Below are 16,802 nucleotides of genomic sequence, written 5' to 3'. Positions count from 1 at the left end.
AGAGAAAAAAGTGCCGCACTCTTCCACCAGTAATGAGAAGCCGCTGGAACAGCAAATATGCTCCTGTTATAATGACTGCTGTCTCGTTGTATACTGCAGATTAATCTGGCCATGCCAAGGCGGTTGCCGACCGAACCTGTCAATTTATGAGCGACAATTTATATCATGAGCTTTAGGAATTCACGGCAACAAAACAATGATCATGGTTGTCAAATAGACAAATCATCCTTCAGCTGAGCTGAACTCTGTCTCTCTCTCTCTGAGGCACCTAAGGACAAAAAAATAATTCGGCTCCCCAACTCGGCTCCCACCGAAGAGCCGGCTCCCGTCGTTCACTTCAAAGAGCCAGCTCTTTGAACCGGATCGTTCGCGACCAACACATCACTACATTGTTTACTGCTAGCAAAGTTAGCGACATGTCTGACTACGACGGTGAAATGTGTGCGGAGATTCAGCCACATCTTTGTTGCTACAGCCTGGATAGTCGCAAGTGCGCACCATTTTCACATATTATTGTATAGGTTATAGAAGGTGATAAATTTGTCGCTGTTCTTGCTCTCAAATTAGCTTGTTAGCGCCGCTGATCTGAACTCCTAATCACTGCCAAACAATGGGAAAGGTGTTGATTCCTGCGCAGATGTCAACATGACAGCGCGCAGTGATACCGAGGGAGAGAAAATAGTGCCAAGCGATTTCGAGGTCTGACTTTTTATTTGGCAACGGTTTTGTGATGCAAATATATCACTCTTTTGAACACATACTGTTTTGAGACGAAAAACGTTTTCTTTCGTCTGGACCAAAACTGGACAAGAACTGGACTCACAGGATGCTGTCAGGGGTAAGTCAGTGTGTTTGCACGACACTATTGATGGGGATGCCGTACAGATTCATGTCAAAAATCCCGAACTATCCCTTTAAATAATGGAGTGAATAATTTCAGCTAAAGCCCTATTTGGACTAGATTACTTTTACATGGAGAGGTGAAGTAATGTAATTATTACTGGAGTATCTGAGATTTTAGTCCTGACTGAATCAGTCATTGCAGTAATTTTTATGAACTGTGTGTGTATGCATCTGGAAAGATTATGCCATAATTTATCTACAATAATAGATATAGAAGTGGTATTTTGGTGTGTGACTACAGGGATTTGCCCATTCAGCCACAAGAGCATTAATGAGGTCAGGCACTGATATCGAGCACGGAGGCCTGGCACGAAGTCGGCATTCCAGTTCATCCCAAAGGTGTTCGGTAGGATTGAGGTCAGGACTCTGTGCAGGCTACTTGAGTTCTTCCACTCCAACCTTGGAACACCATGTCTTCATGGACCTCTTTGTACAAAGGGGTAAATTGTAATGCTAAAGCATGCAGATTCATTCTAGACAAATATTTGCTTCCAACGGTTGCAACAGTTTGTTTAGGGAAGGCTCACACATGGGTTTGATGGTCAGGTGTCCCCACACTTCTGGCCAAATAATGTAGATATAACCTATATTCATGTTATCAGCATATAACCTACTAATTATCTCATGTAACTTGTGTAATCACAAGCAATACAACAAGCAGTTATGATTAAAGGTAGACGGCCTTTCAGATTTTTCAATAATAGGTAGGTCATAAAAAGAATTTTCCCTGACCCAATTATTATTTTTGTTGAGTGGACCGAAAGCTACTGAATTCAAATCACAGACTTCCAATTTTATTAGTTTTTTTTAAAATAGAACAATTAATGAATTTAAGGCTACGTGGCCCTAAATTCTCTGCTATTTTTTCCTGCTTCACCATGACCCAATTCAAGATACTGCGTCATGCATAATGTGGTGAGCTTTCCCTGTTCACGCAAGGCATTATCTCATCTCATCTCATTATCTCTAGCTGCTTTATCCTGTTCTACAGGGTCGCAGGCAAGCTGGAGCCTATCCCAGCTGACTACGGGCGAAAGGCGGGGTACACCCTGGACAAGTCGCCAGGTCATCACAGGGCTGACACATAGACACAGACAACCATTCACACTCACATTCACACCTACGGTCAATTTAGAGTCACCAGTTAACCTAACCTGCATGTCTTTGGACTGTGGGGGAAACCGGAGCACCCGGAGGAAACCCACGCGGACACGGGGAGAACATGCAAACTCCACACAGAAAGGCCCTCGCCGGCCACGGGGCTCGAACCTGGACCTTCTTGCTGTGAGGCGACAGCGGTAACCACTACACCACCGTGCCGCCCCGCAAGGCATTATGGGATACAAATTTGAAACAGGAGAGAAAAATGGAGGACGTGAGTGTGCGAATGAAACGTGAAAGACTGACTACAGTAACGGAAAGCGAGAAGAAAAGACGTTATGTTGCGAAGGAAAGGAAATGCAGAACCAAACTAATAAATATTTGCGGTCAGCGAGCACCTCGGTGTGATCAGCTGTTCGTTTAGCGACAGAATGATGTAACTGTCAGTGCACGGTCAAGGTAGATGGCGGCTACCGTAAAACCCAAAAGAAGAAGGATAAGGTAAATCTTCGCATGCGCACACGGACTTCCTCTGTCTGCTTGACTGCGCGAAGCGACCGATTTCGTGCACATTATTAGCTTTAATCCCCACAAATTAAATAACTTTCCAGCCACAGAATGGCCTGTTTTTTTTTTTTTTGGTTGGTTGGTTGGTTGGTTGTTTTTTGTAGATAGCTATTACAGAAATAACCATATATCACAATGACCAAATTTCAGAGGGAACTAAATTTCACCGATTTTATGAAATCAAAAGGCCGTCTAGCTTTAAGCATTTTTTTAAAATCTGTTTATATTCATATGTATGTATGCATAGAATTTTTTGTGTGATGGCCATGCATTGTGACGACACTCCCATAGACAGGTATCTCTAAACAGAGAATGCTTTACCTGTGTAAATCTTATCATAATTATCCTTTTGCAGCATTATTTAACACAAATATGTCCAGAAAACTTACCCTATATTATTAATAGAACTTTACTGAGCGCGAGAGCCAGAGATTGATGTGAACTGTGTATGTATTCCACTGGGCTTTTTACAGCCACAGAAAAATGAGGTCATTTCCTTTGCTATTCAGGGCTTTCTCCTGATATACACAATGACTGGATGTTGGACCCGGGACAAAAAAAGAAAGGGAAGTTGAAGTCGGGCCAAAGCACTGCTCTTTAATAATACCAGTTGTAAACAGAACACTGTTGGTTTGTGATTTTCTTCAGGTTGTGTTAACAAAATTATTCTAATTCCTATTTCAGTTTAAATCTAAACAGCTGGGTTTCACAGAACCCTTACCCTGCACATACGGCCCTTTTTCTGGGTGTTCCCTCACACGCAGGGCCGCTGGCTTTTTCTGGTCCGTCCCTCTCAGCAGATCACGTACTCGCTCGTTGTAGATCTCTAAGAAACTGGAGAAGGAGAGGGAGGGGAAACTAATAATCTCTTTACAACAACTTTCATGTCGAAACAAAGAGTGCATAACCTACATCTGGGTCATACATAGGACATAAATACACAAACATATGTGTGCAGTGCTCTCTGACCTAACTTCAACCCTACAGTTCTGTCCATTAGGAGAGTCTGTACCAGATCGAAACAGCCCCTGAAATTATAGAAAGGAAGGCACCACTGATGAAAATCTTCTGCATGACCCAAAAGTGATGATTGCAAAATATTACACTTCATGTCAGAAACTTACTTGACAGATCCTTGGTGTCAATCCAATAGAATCCTGCATAACAAAGAAGGGGTGAAGTGATTACATTTACCGGTATGCAATATATATATAAGGTCACTTATCATAGTTGTGTGTTAGGCAAAGCCTGCACTGGGTTACTCACTGGATTGCCCATCATGGTGTAGGTCTTCCCTGAGCCTGTCTGTCCATAAGCAAAGAGACAAACATTGTAGCCTTCAGCTGCTCCAGCCAACACACACATACCCAGATCCTGGAACACCTACAAAAATAGACAAAGACTCATTTATCATTCAAATTATTTTTTACACCGTTTTGATTGGCCAAGCAAACTGCAAATAATTGCTGACAAATAATGGTCTCCTCATGCGCAGTTACTTCACACTTTTGTATTTTGAGTTCTATGAGATGTAAAAAAAAAAAAACAGTGACTGCATCTGATTTCTTTATCATTTGACTCATTGCACAAACTTTATAATCTCTATTTACAGTGGTGCTTGAAAGTTTGTGAACCCTTTAGAATTTTCTATATTTCTGCATAAATATGACCTAAAACATCATCAGATTTTCACACAAGTCCTAAAAGTAGATAAAGAGAACCCAGTTAAACAAATGAGACAAAAAATATTATACTTGGTCATTTATTTATTGAGGAAAATGAGCCAATATTACATATCTGGGAGTGGCAAAAGTATGTGAACCTTTGCTTTCAGTATCTGGTGTGAGCCCCTTGTGCAGCAATAACTGCAACTAAACGTTTCCGATAACTGTTGATCAGTCCTGCACACCGGCTTGGAGGAATTTTAGCCGATTCCTCCGTACAGAACAGCTTCAACTCTGGGATGTTAGTGGGTTTCCTCACATGAACTGCTTCCACAAAATTTCGATTGGATTAAGGTCAGGACTTTGACTTGGCCATTCCAAAACATTAACTTTATTCTTCTTTAACCATTCTTTGGTAGAACGACTTGTGTGCTTAGGGTCGTTGGCTTGCTGTATGACCCAGCTTCTCTTGAGATTCAGTTCATGGACAGATGTCCTGACATTTTCCTTTAGAATTCACTGGTATAATTCAGAATTCATTGTTCCATCAATGATGGCAAGCTGTCCTGGCCCAGACGTAGCAATACAGGCCCAAACCATGATACTACCACCACCATGTTTCACAGATGGGATAAGGTTCTTATGCTGGAATGCAGTGTTTTCCTTTCTCCAAACATAACGCTTCTCATTTAAACCAAAAAGTTCTATTTTGGTCTCATCCATCCACAAAACATTTTTCCAATAGCCTTCTAGCTTGTCCATGTGATCTTTAGCAAACTGCAGATGAGCAGCAATGTTCTTTTTGGAGAGCAGTGGCTTTCTCCTTGCAACCCTGCCATGCACACCATTATTGTTCAGTGTTCTCCTGATGGTGGACTCATGAACATTAACATTAGCCAATGTGAGAGAGGCATTCAGTTGCTTAGAAGTTACCCTGGGGTCCTTTGTGACCTCGCCGACTATTACATGACGTGCTTTTGGAGTGATCTTTGTTGGTCGACCACTGCTGGGGAGGGTAACAATGGTCTTCAATTTCCTCCATTTGTACACAATCTGTCTGACTGTGGATTGGTGGAGTCCAAACTCTTTAGACATGGTTTTGTAACCTTTTCCAGCCTGATAAGTGTATAACTGTTATATAATAAAGCCTTTTGTGAAGTTTGGTGAAATTCCTCCACAAATTGTGAGAGGAATTGATTTCAGAAGAACGTACACCCTCATGAAATTGTCAAAGTACAAGTTATTTAATCAAGGGTCAAAACTCTGGTAAAATTTTCACAAACGAAATTAAATCGCAATATGCGTATTACTGTCATATAACAAGGCCTTTTGCCAAGCTTCGAGAAATTCGGCCAAAAATTGTGAGAGGAGTTGATGTCGGAAGGCAAGCACACCTTCATGAAATTGTGAAAGTACAAGGTTGTTAATCAAGGGCCACAACTCTGGTAAAATGCGACTGAATTGAACAAAATAACAATATCTGTACTAATGACATATTACAAGTCCTCTTGTCAAGTTTCATGAAATTCCTCCAAAAATTGTGAGAGAAGTTGATTTCAGAAGGAAAACACACTCTCGTGAAATTGGCAAATTATAATTTTGTTAATCAAGGGCTGTAACTCTGGTAAAATTTGACTGAATTGAATGAAATTACAATATGCGTATTATCAACATATAACAAAGAATCCTGCCAAGTTTCATGAAATTCCTCCAAAAATTGTGAGAGGAGTTGATTTCAGAAGGTGAGCACCCTTCCTGGAATGGACGGATGGAAATCGCCACGGCATAATCCCCCTTCGGGCCTTTCGGCCAGCGGTGGATAATAAAATGACATGAAGCTCTAAAAAGTAGATGTAGGCCAAGTGGAGCAGTTTGCAGGGGCCACTGTATTTTCACAATTTCCCCAGAACACAATTTATGAAGTATAGGACAACAATTCATTTGCAGAATGTCTTTGCTGACATGACTGTATTGGCTTCAGATATCCTGTAGTTAAAATAGGGAAAAAATATCCACAGCTACAGTGACAGTTGTGAACTAGATACAATTACTTAAGTCTCCATGAATTGCAAGTGCGTATTAGAGATGTGATCTGAAATCAAAATTGGGCTGATAATTGGAGTGGCGAGGCATTTCCAGCCACCCTGTGCCACCCATGTGCACCAGTCTCTCACGCTGTATTGACATTTAGGCCACAAGCTCTAAAGTCTTCTGGCAAAATACCTGAACGGGTCATAAAACGCTGTTGAAAGTCATCGGCGCCTGGAACACAGTAAAGCGTGAAAGCAGGCAAAGAAAGAGAACAGGAGCAAAGAGGGTGGAAAATAAATGGTTCTGAGGGTGTTGGTATGAGCATGTGGAGGTCCTGAACTCAAGCTGGTCCATGTGTTTTCTTTTTCACTCTCCTTATTGAGAAAGCAGCAGGAGAGTCAAGGACGTGTCCTTCTCTCTCTCACTCACACACACACACACACACACACACACACACACACACACACACACACACACACACACACATAAACAGCACATTCTCTGCACACACAGCATTTGGCCTTCGTAGGACATGTACTGAGAAAGGTGGGTAGCTTTCCATGTCAGATTTAACATCTGCATTTCAGGGACAAAAAAACCCCAAACAAACCATCAAATCCATGTGGATATTCTCTAGAACATGCAAGCTTGAAGTAATCAACTTAAATGGAGAACATTTTTAAACACCCTTTGATTTTAAGAAGACTGAATAGACCATTTATGTGCAGTGGGAAAGTTATATAGTTCAAAGCAAGAGGACAAAACCAAATGCTTTTTATGCCATTTCATAGAACAAATATTGACTTGGTGCAATTTTACAATAGTGACACTACAAATGCCCTTGTCTACATGCCAGCCAAGCTCCAGTAGCATACTGACAGCTACGGTATGATACAAGTGACCACACTCATAACTGTACAGTGGAGAGAGCTTGCATTCGGCACACCTCTCAACCTCAAACAGCTCCTCATCTGCCCTGCTGTGTACAAAAGGTGTGTGAGGGTTTAAGTAAGACGGACAAATCTGCCCTCTGTGAAAGCTGTGAGTCAGCAAAATTAAGAAAAAAAAAAAAAGTTACTCCACAGCTACTGTAAGGCAGATCTAGCAGTTTCCACCCTCCTAGTGGGCATTCTGAATAGGGGATAATTGGCATGCAATCTACAGGAAGAGTGGAACAGCAGCAGTTTTCAAAAGAGTGCTGGCACTCCTGTCCACTTTTCACTTAATTAGCCTGAGCTTGATTTCTTAAGGCAGAGGAGTCAGTGAGGAGCTTGTTTAAAAACCACACTTCACTGAGTTAAGGTCACTTACAGGTTTTACTGTCACAGCACAAAAAGACTCAATCGCTTTGTGAATCTAACACACTCTGCTCTGGTTTGTGTTCCAGATACCTGTATCTGTATAAACAGAAGAGGTTTTTCCCTTTTTTCTTGTTGAGAAAAGAAAAAAAAAAAAACATACGTAGCATCGTCAACACCGTCTGTGAATGCTGGTTCACCTACATCATTTGAGTTCATAATTGGTCTTTTCAGGTGACACTGGGCATACCTAACCACCTGTGTTTTCTTTCCCTTCCCCCCCACCCCAAATCTGTCCCTCTGAGTTACATGGAGTCAACAGGAAATCTTTTGGTGGAGAGGGTGGAGACCTCGACTGGCTATCGTAGCCTGCAGGGAATCGGCCGTCAGACATTCTGTCGCATGTCCCAGACCCGGTGAAATGTAACTGAATTGTCTTGGCCAGCCCTAAGGGTCCCATCTGCATCTCATCATTGCTGAGGAGTGTGCTCCCATCACCCAATCAAGCATCCAGCCAGAGCAGGTCATGATATATTTTACCATATTAACATGCCATTGTTGTGTGTTATGCCTGATGTAAAGACTCTCGTCTCTGCGAGCCTACCACACACATTTAATACTTGTCATTTTTAGGGCATACCTAACAACGTGTTTTCTTTCTCTCCCCCCCCCAATCTGTCCCTCTGAGTTACATGTTGATCCTGGGATTGAGATGCTGGCCTCTTTTGCCCCTCGGACCTGCTTGATCCATCCTGGTGCCCTGTGTCTGGTCGGAGTTTTATCGCATCGCTCCTGTGAAGGACGGCCCCATGAGGACAGTTGAGGGTTATACCTGTTAAAACTGTTAATATTACAGTCAGGCTGTCTGTTGTTGCCCAAATGAGGATGGGTTCCCTTTTGAGTCTGGTTCCTCTCGAGGTTTCTTCCTCATGTCGTCTGAGGGAGTTTTTCCTTGCCACCGTCGCCACAGGCTTGCTTATTGGGGATAGATTAGGGATAAAATTAGCTCATGTTTTAAGCCGTTCAAATTCTGTAAAGCTGCTTTGCGACAATGTTTATTGTTAAAAGCGCTATACAAATAAACTTGATTTGATTTGATCTTAACTAGAGTGTTTGGGGAACTGTTTTTAATTCTGTTTGCCTTGGTATTATTATTATTTTTTTATTATTATATATTAGTAACCTAATATATCAGCAACCCTGACCAGTTACTAAGGATAAGTGAATGAAAGTTATAAATGTATAATAAATGCTTTGTTTTTTTTAAATTGCTTCCTGTGAGATCCTAGTCCTGATGCACTCCTCTCGTCACAACTAGATGCCCTAAGAACACTTCTTGCAAGCTTTAAAGGTAGACTGCCTTTCAGATTTCTCACATTTAGGCTGTAAAAAGAATTTTCCCTGACACCCAATTATTTTTTTAGTGGACTGAAAGCTACTGAATTCGAATCACAGACTTCCGATTTTATTACTTTTTTTCCCTAAAAGAACAATTAATTAATTTAGAGCCCCGTGGGCCTAAATTCTCCGCCATTTTTTCCTTGCCTCACTGTGACCTAATTCAAGATACTACGTCATGCATAACGTGGTGGGGCTTCCCCGGTCGCGCAAGGCATTGTGGGATACAAATTTGAAACAGGAGAGAACAATGAGTGAGTGTGCGAATGAAAAGTGGAAGACCAACTACAGTAACGGAAAGTGAGAAGAAAAGATGCTATATTGCGAAGGAAAGGAAACGCAGGACCAAACTAATAAATATTGGCAGTGAGTGAGCGCCTCGGTGTGATCAGCTGTTCGTTTAGTGACAAAATGATGTAAGTGTCAGTACACGGTCAAGGTAAACCTGTAGATGGCAGTAATGCAACACTGTGGATGCCAGCTGCCGTAAAACCCGAAAGATGAAGACGACGACGACTCAGGTAAGCGTGCGTATGTGCACACGGACTTCCTCTGTCTGCTTGACTGCGCGAAGCAAGTGATTTCATGCGCATTATTTGCTAAGGAATCTCTTCAAATTAAATAACTTCCCAGCCACAGAATGGCCTGGTTTTTTTTAAAGATATTACAAAAATAAACATGTATCGCAATGACCAAATTTCAGAGGGAACCAAATTTCACCAATTTTATGAAATCGAAAGGCCGTATTGCTTAAAAAAAAAGAGGGAATAAAAAACAGAATAGTGCACCTATTCTCGTTTGCATTTTTATCTGTTCAGAACACATGTTGATTCAGAATCCTGTATTCATATCCAATTACATCCCTAGGCTCTGTATATTCCAGTGTATCATATTCAGGATATCTCTGTTTACCCAGGCTGCTCTATTCCTGCCACTTGCCATCATTATACCACTATTAATACAGCATGCCCTGCAGGGGAACAACATCCTCCAATGTGTTTGTAACTGAGATTCAATTAAAGTAAAGTTGAGTCTGTGAAGCAAAAGAAATAGTGAAGTTCACTAAGGAGTCAAATATGCAGGCAGCAGTGCATCAAAAAACAAGCCAGGAAAGATTAAATGCAGCCATCAACAGGAAGTTCACAGCTCTCGGGAGCCTGTGATTGTGTGTATGCATTTGTTCCTGACGGAAATCCATTTAAAACCAACAGCACACAAACACAATCCTTAGTTGGTCATTTGTTGTTGTTGTTTTTTTACCCCAGCCTCATGCTCAAACCAATAGGCAGCGAGTGTTAATCAGATGGCAATAAATATTTTGAAGGGGAAGTGAAAAATCAAGAGGTTTGGTCTAGTCATAAAAGGAAAGACCCTTCAATCAATCCAGTGCTCCATCCAAATGGTCTAATGACCTTATATGTTCAGCAAAAGTTGCCATTCCAGAATACACAGCAAACACAACAGTAAAGTAGCTTGAGTTTATGTACAGCAGACTGAACAGGTTTATAAAGCAAGGCTTATAAAGTCACAGAAAAATCAAGAAGAAAAAAAGCAGGGGAGAGAAAAAGTGCCTATTATACATGTGTAATAAGTCCACTTTAGGAAAAGCTCTTTAATCAGTGTTTATGGTGGACTGTAGAGGGGGGACTGGTTCATGTGGTCAACCCAAAAGCAAGCCCTATGAAACTCCTCATTAGTGATTTCTTGCAGAAAAGCAACTGAAGTCTGCTGAACCACAACCTAATACGTCAGTGGAAGCTTATTTTCTGAGCCAGAGCTAGGGAGGCATATATTGCACATGTTCTGATGAGGTTATGGTGTCAGGAGAACATGTGCCCTCACACAAGACAGTTTGCCTGAGAGCTATATGGAAAATATCATGCAATACATGATTAAATGAAACTGAGAGCGCAGATCTGTCTCCATAACATTTATAGTTTGTGATGGTTTCATCCCAAACTGCATACTATAATTAAAAACAGTGTGTCAAAATAGTAGGCCAAATGGAGACTGTAGATGATTATATCTGACAATCTGGTGATTTTAAGATATTGAACCACTTTCAATAAAAAGTCAAACCAGTTACAATTCCTCAAGAAGAAACTTGCTGGCTGGGTAATGTGAGTTACAGCTTCATATCAGTTCAACTTAAGCACCAAGGACTGGACTGTAATATACCGTACAGTGGGAAAGTCTCCGAGATCGACCAGTCGATCGCGATCGACGGGTTGGTGACCTCTGCCGTACACTATATGGCCAAAAGATCGTAGACACTGGACCATCACACCTATATGAGGTTCTTGACAAAACTGTTGCCACAAAGTTGAAAGCACACAACTGTCCAGGATGTCATTGTGTGCTGGAGCATTACAATTTCTCTTCACTGGAACTAAGAGGCTGTCCACATGGCAACGGATTCAGGTGAATCTGATAAAATTGTTTATCGTTTTGGCCTGGCGTCCACACGGCACCGGCGTTTTGGGTGCCCCAAAACGATATTTTTTGAGAACGGGTTCCAGAGTGGAAAAATCTGGCAACGGCGCCGTTGCGAAGTCGTCTGGATGAGTAGAACGGATTTGTTTACGATGATGTCACAACCACATGACTAGAACAAGCAGCACTCTCGCTGTTTTGTATGAACCACTGCATTGCATTCACTTTTGTATACAGCTTTTCTTTTAAATAAACAAGTAACTGAACCATTTCTTTTTTTTATTGGATAAGACTGCTTTTCAAAATGTTCACACACAATATTAAAAGTTATATAAATTATATAAAAATGCTTTTCAAAATGTTCACACACAATAAGAAAATTAAGTTATATAAAACTATGCACACTAATAAAACTAACTTGTACACACAGAAGGCACGATTTCCTCGCGTAGTCGCAGCCATCTTCTTCTTGTTGTTGTGTGTTTGTTCCTGTGAGTACCTCACGCCGGGTAGAGGAAGGGGTTTATGCGCATGCGTCCTACTTCTTCTATTGTTCTGGTGTCTCCGATGGGACCGTCTTACAGCGCACGTAGAGGTGTGGCATGTGTATTGCATCGTTTTCAGCAAGCGTTGCATTGCCATATGTACCTGATATTTTACTGATCCGTTGCCCATGTGGACGCGATATTTTTTTTAATAAAATCTCATTGCCGTTGTGTGGATGTAGCCTAAGAGGTCCAAAGCTGCTTCAGCATAACAATGTCCCTGTGTACAAAGCGAGGTCCACAAAAGACATGGTTTGCCAAGGTTAGAGTAGAAGAATGTGAGTGGCCTGACTTTAACCCCACTGACCACCTTTGGGATGAACTGGAATGCCAACTGTACCCCAGGCCGCCTCATCTGAGCAAATCCCTATAGCCACGCTCCAAAAATCTAGTGCAAAGCCTTCTCAGAAGAGTGGAGATTATTATAACAGTAAAGAGGGGACAAATCAGGAATGGGATGTTCAGAAAGCACATAGTGGTGCAATGGTTAGCTGTCCACAGACTTTTGGCCATATACTGTAGTGCAGTATCTCAACAATGCAAACAGCCACATCACAAGCTTCAGCTATTTCCTAACAATACTGACCTGGGGGGGCGGCACGGTGGTGTAGTGGTTAGCGCTTTCACCTCACAGCAAGAAGGTCTGGGTTCGAGCCCCGTGGCCGGCGAGGGCCTTTGTGTGCGGAGTTTGCATGCTCTCCCCGTGTCCGCGTGGGTTTCCTCCGGGTGCTCCGGTTTCCCCCACAGTCCAAAGACATGCAGGTTAGGTTAACTGGTGACTCTAAATTGACCGTAGGTGTGAATGTGAGTGTGAATGGTTGTCTGTGTCTATGTGTCAGCCCTGTGATGACCTGGCGACTTGTCCAGGGTGTACCCTGCCTTTCGCCCGTAGTCAGCTGGGATAGGCTCCAGCTTGCCTGCGACCCTGTAGAACAGGATAAAGCGGCTAGAGATAATGAGATGAGATGAGATGAGATGAGATGAGATGAGACTGACCTGGGGGTGGGTTTCCTGAAAACCTCTTAAGGCCAAGAGAGTCTTTAATTACCTCCTAAGATCGATCGTTAAGCTAACGTGGTTTTCCTGAACAACATCGTAGCCAAAGTAGTCCTTTAGTTCGCTCTGAATTTACAAGAGCCCTGGACCACTCTTTCAAAACAAAGAGCGACTCCCTCACAGAATGCGCATGTGCCTCCGAGGGACTCTCACAAGTCAACAGGGGAAACTGGTGTTGAATCTGCTGCCAGTGTTCAATTACTAGTTTATTATTAAATAAATATACGCAAAACATTATAGATATATTTCAATATGTTATGGAATTACGTATGGATATCGTAATGTCAAAACTGATATTGCCACATTTTAATCAAATTTAACTCCATTAGGCGAGTGATTATTTCATTTAGTGTCATAAATGAGAAATTTCTACACTTCCAACATTGTGTGTGCACTCAGAGACAGAGAGAGAAGTTTTGATCTGTCTCTACCTAAGGAGGCTGAATTGACCTCCTTTATATCTGTGTGTGTGCATATACTGTATATGTCACTTGACTACTTTCACATATCCATAATGCTTTGCGCCTGGGCGGGGGTGTTTAACCAGGCACTATGTTTGTTTATTACTGTAAGTCAGATAACCTCAGTCATTTCTTTGAATTCACATGGGGGAAAAATTATTTTTCCTGATTTAAAGTTTTATAGAATCCCTAAAGAGGCTAAGCGTCAAAAAGCGCGGTTAAACAGAACTTGCCATCAAAATTTTACACCGACAGACAACACGTGACTGTGTTCTGCAGACTTCAGTGGTGGAGTAAAGTTTGATGATCTGAGTCACGAAGCCTACAACCCCTCTGTGTTTGTGTTTAGTCATAAAAAGTGTGAAAATTGAAAAACAAGGACAAGTCAAAGAACTGAAAAGGACAACTTTATTGAAGGATCAACTCCCAAAACAAAGCGCAGACGATGCAGTGTAAGTAAGCTTACATGTACTTCCCCTTTTAGTGTTTCTGTAGGTACAGTGGTGCTTGAAAGTTTGTGAACCCTTTAGAATTTTCTATATTTCTGCATAAATACGACCTAAAACATCATCAGATTTTCACACAAGTATTAAAAGTAGATAAAGAGAACCCAGTTAAACAAATGAGACAAAAATATTATACTTGGTCATTTATTTATTGAGGAAAATGATCCAATATTACATATCTGTGAGTGGCAAAAGTATGTGAACCTTTGCTTTCAGTATCTGGTGTGACCCCCTTGTGCAGCAATAACTGCAACTAAACGTTTCCGGTAACTGTTGGTCAGTCCTGCACACCGGCTTGGAGGAATTTTAGACCATTCCTCCATACAGAACAGCTTCAACTCTGGGATGTTGGTGGGTTTCCTCACATGAACTGCTCGCTTCAGGTCCTTCCACAACATTTCGATTGGATTAAGGTCAGGACTTTGACTTGGCCATTCCAAAACATTAACTTTATTCTTCTTTAACTATTCTTTGGTAGAACGACTTGTGTGCTTAGGGTCATTGTCTTGCTGCATGACCCACCTTCTCTTGAGATTCAGTTCATGGACAGATGTCCTGACATTTTCCTTTAGAATTTGCTGGTATAATTCAGAATTAATTGTTCCATCAATGATGGCAAGTCGTCCTGACCCAGATGCAGCAAAACAAGCCCAAACCATGATACTATCATCACCATGTTTCACAGATGGGATAAGTTTCTTATGCTGGAATGCAGTGTTTTCCTTTCTCCAAACATAACGCTTCTCATTGAAACCAAAAATTCTATTTTGATCTCATCCGTCCACAGAACATTTTTCCAATAGTCTTCTGGCTTGTCCACGTGATCTTTAGCAAACTGCAGACGAGCAGCAATGTTCTTTTTGGAGAGCAGTGGTTTTCTCCTTGTAACCCTGCCATGCACACCATTGTTGTTCAGTGTTCTCCTGATGGTGGACTCATGAACATTAACATTAGCCAATGTGAGAGAGGCCTTCAGTTGCTTAGAAGTTACCTGGGTTCCTTTGTGGCCTCACTGACTATTACATGCCTTGCTCTTGGAGTGATCTTTGTTGGTCAACCACTCCTGGGGAGGGTAACAATGGTCTTGAATTTCCTCCATTTGTACACAATCTGTCTGAGTGTGGATTGGTGGAGTCCAAACTCTTGAGAGATGGTTTTGTAACCTTTTCCAGCCTGATAAGCATCAACAACGCTTTTTCTGAGGTCCTTAGAAATCTCCTTTGTTCGTGCCATGATACACTTCCACAAACATGTGTTGTGAAGATCAGACTTTGATAGATCCCTGTTCTTTAAATAAAACAGGGTGCCAACTCACACCTGATTGTCATCCCATTGATTGAAAACACCTGACTCAAATTTCACCTTCAAAACAACTGCTAATCCTAGAGGTTCACATACTTTTGCCACTCACAGTTATGTAATATTGGATCATTTTCCTCAATAAATAAATGACCAAGTATAATATTTTTGTCTCATTTGTTTAACTGGGTTCTCTTTATCTTCTTTTAGGACTTGTGTGAAAATCTGATGATGTTTTAGGTCATATTTATGCAGAAATATAGAAAATTCTAAAGGGTTCACAAACTTTCAAGCACCACTGTAGATCGAATGTAGTATTTGACCCTGTCGTCCAAACAGCTTCCTCTAATGGCCCAAAGATTGTCGTAATCTGGTAGTGCATGAGTTCGAGGAAAATCAGAGTGAAGGAAATCAAAATCAACTTAAAAAAAATTTGACAGTTCTGCTGTGTTTACAGCACTTACTTGACTGAGTGAATTCCTTGCTTGTGTTCCCATGCACGAAGCGTTTTGTATTTTCTTATGGCTTTCTCGTCGCAACCAGCAGCCAGCAAAAACGATTTCACTATGGATTCTTCTATGATCCGTGTCGATCTTTCTCAGCTCTTTTGCCAATCTTTTAACTTCTGCAGGTAAGTAATTGTTGGGACACCCGTGCTGACAGGTGAAGAAGGCGGCTGACTGTCACCTGAAGTAGAGATGTTCAAAGCGTTTGATACGATATTTACAAGTGCTTTTTTACTGATTGATTTCTCAAAGTCCACAGAAGAAGCTTTGCAGATTTCTTTAAGCTTTGGTTTAGTTAGTTTTGACACTTCTTTGAAGGTCTCATCTCATCTCATTATCTCTAGCCGCTTTATCCTGTTCTACAGGGTCGCAGGCAAGCTGGAGCCTATCCCAGCTGACTACGGGCGAAAGGCGGGGTACACCCTGGACAAGTCGCCAGGTCGTCACAGGGCTGACACATAGACACAGACAACCATTCACACTCACATTCACACCTACGGTCAATTTAGAGTCACCAGTTAACCTAACCTGCATGTCTTTGGACTGTGGGGGAAACCGGAGCACCCGGAGGAAACCCACGCGGACACGGGGAGAACATGCAAACTCCGCACAGAAAGGCCCTCGCCGGCCACGGGGCTTGAACCCGGACCTTCTTGCTGTGAGGCGACAGCACTAACCACTACACCACCATGCCGCCCTTCTTTGAAGGTTTTAGGGAGATTTAAATCTGAAAGATTACAGTCAGTGTGTGACACCGTGTTGTTTTAGTTTGTTTATATTTTGGTTAACACCCCCCCTCAAGGCGCAAAGCATTATGGGTAATATGAAAGTAGTCAATTCAACCTCCTTAGGTAGAGACAGATCAAAATCTCTCTCTCTCTCTCTCTGCATGTACACATATAAGGAAGAACACTGCCAGCTTGGCATTGTGGATAAGAGTTGAAATAATCCTGACTGCATGTTTGGGTAACAGTGAAATGAGCCGGCATGGGGAACACATTTACTTAATTATTTACTTTATTATTTGCTCATTC

At 41.8% G+C, this 16,802-nt stretch overlaps 1 protein-coding gene across 3 annotated transcripts in view; it reads right to left on the bottom strand.

Annotated features, from left to right (window-relative positions):
• The window catches only part of stard9 (StAR-related lipid transfer (START) domain containing 9), an 82,290-nt gene that overhangs the window by 27,494 nt on the left and 37,994 nt on the right, over positions 1–16,802 (bottom strand). For all 3 annotated transcript variants that reach the window (XM_060934184.1, XM_060934185.1, XM_060934186.1), the window contains exons 4-7: positions 3,838–3,954; positions 3,696–3,728; positions 3,541–3,599; positions 3,293–3,405 (exon numbers count right to left, since the gene is read on the bottom strand). In XM_060934184.1, the coding sequence (XP_060790167.1) occupies positions 3,293–3,405; positions 3,541–3,599; positions 3,696–3,728; positions 3,838–3,954 (322 nt within the window). The remainder of the gene's footprint in view (positions 1–3,292; positions 3,406–3,540; positions 3,600–3,695; positions 3,729–3,837; positions 3,955–16,802) is intronic.

Source organism: Neoarius graeffei, chromosome 11 (genome assembly GCF_027579695.1).
Source record: "Neoarius graeffei isolate fNeoGra1 chromosome 11, fNeoGra1.pri, whole genome shotgun sequence".
Classification (NCBI taxonomy): Eukaryota; Metazoa; Chordata; class Actinopteri; order Siluriformes; family Ariidae; genus Neoarius; species Neoarius graeffei.
This window is presented reverse-complemented; position numbering and strand designations above follow the sequence as displayed.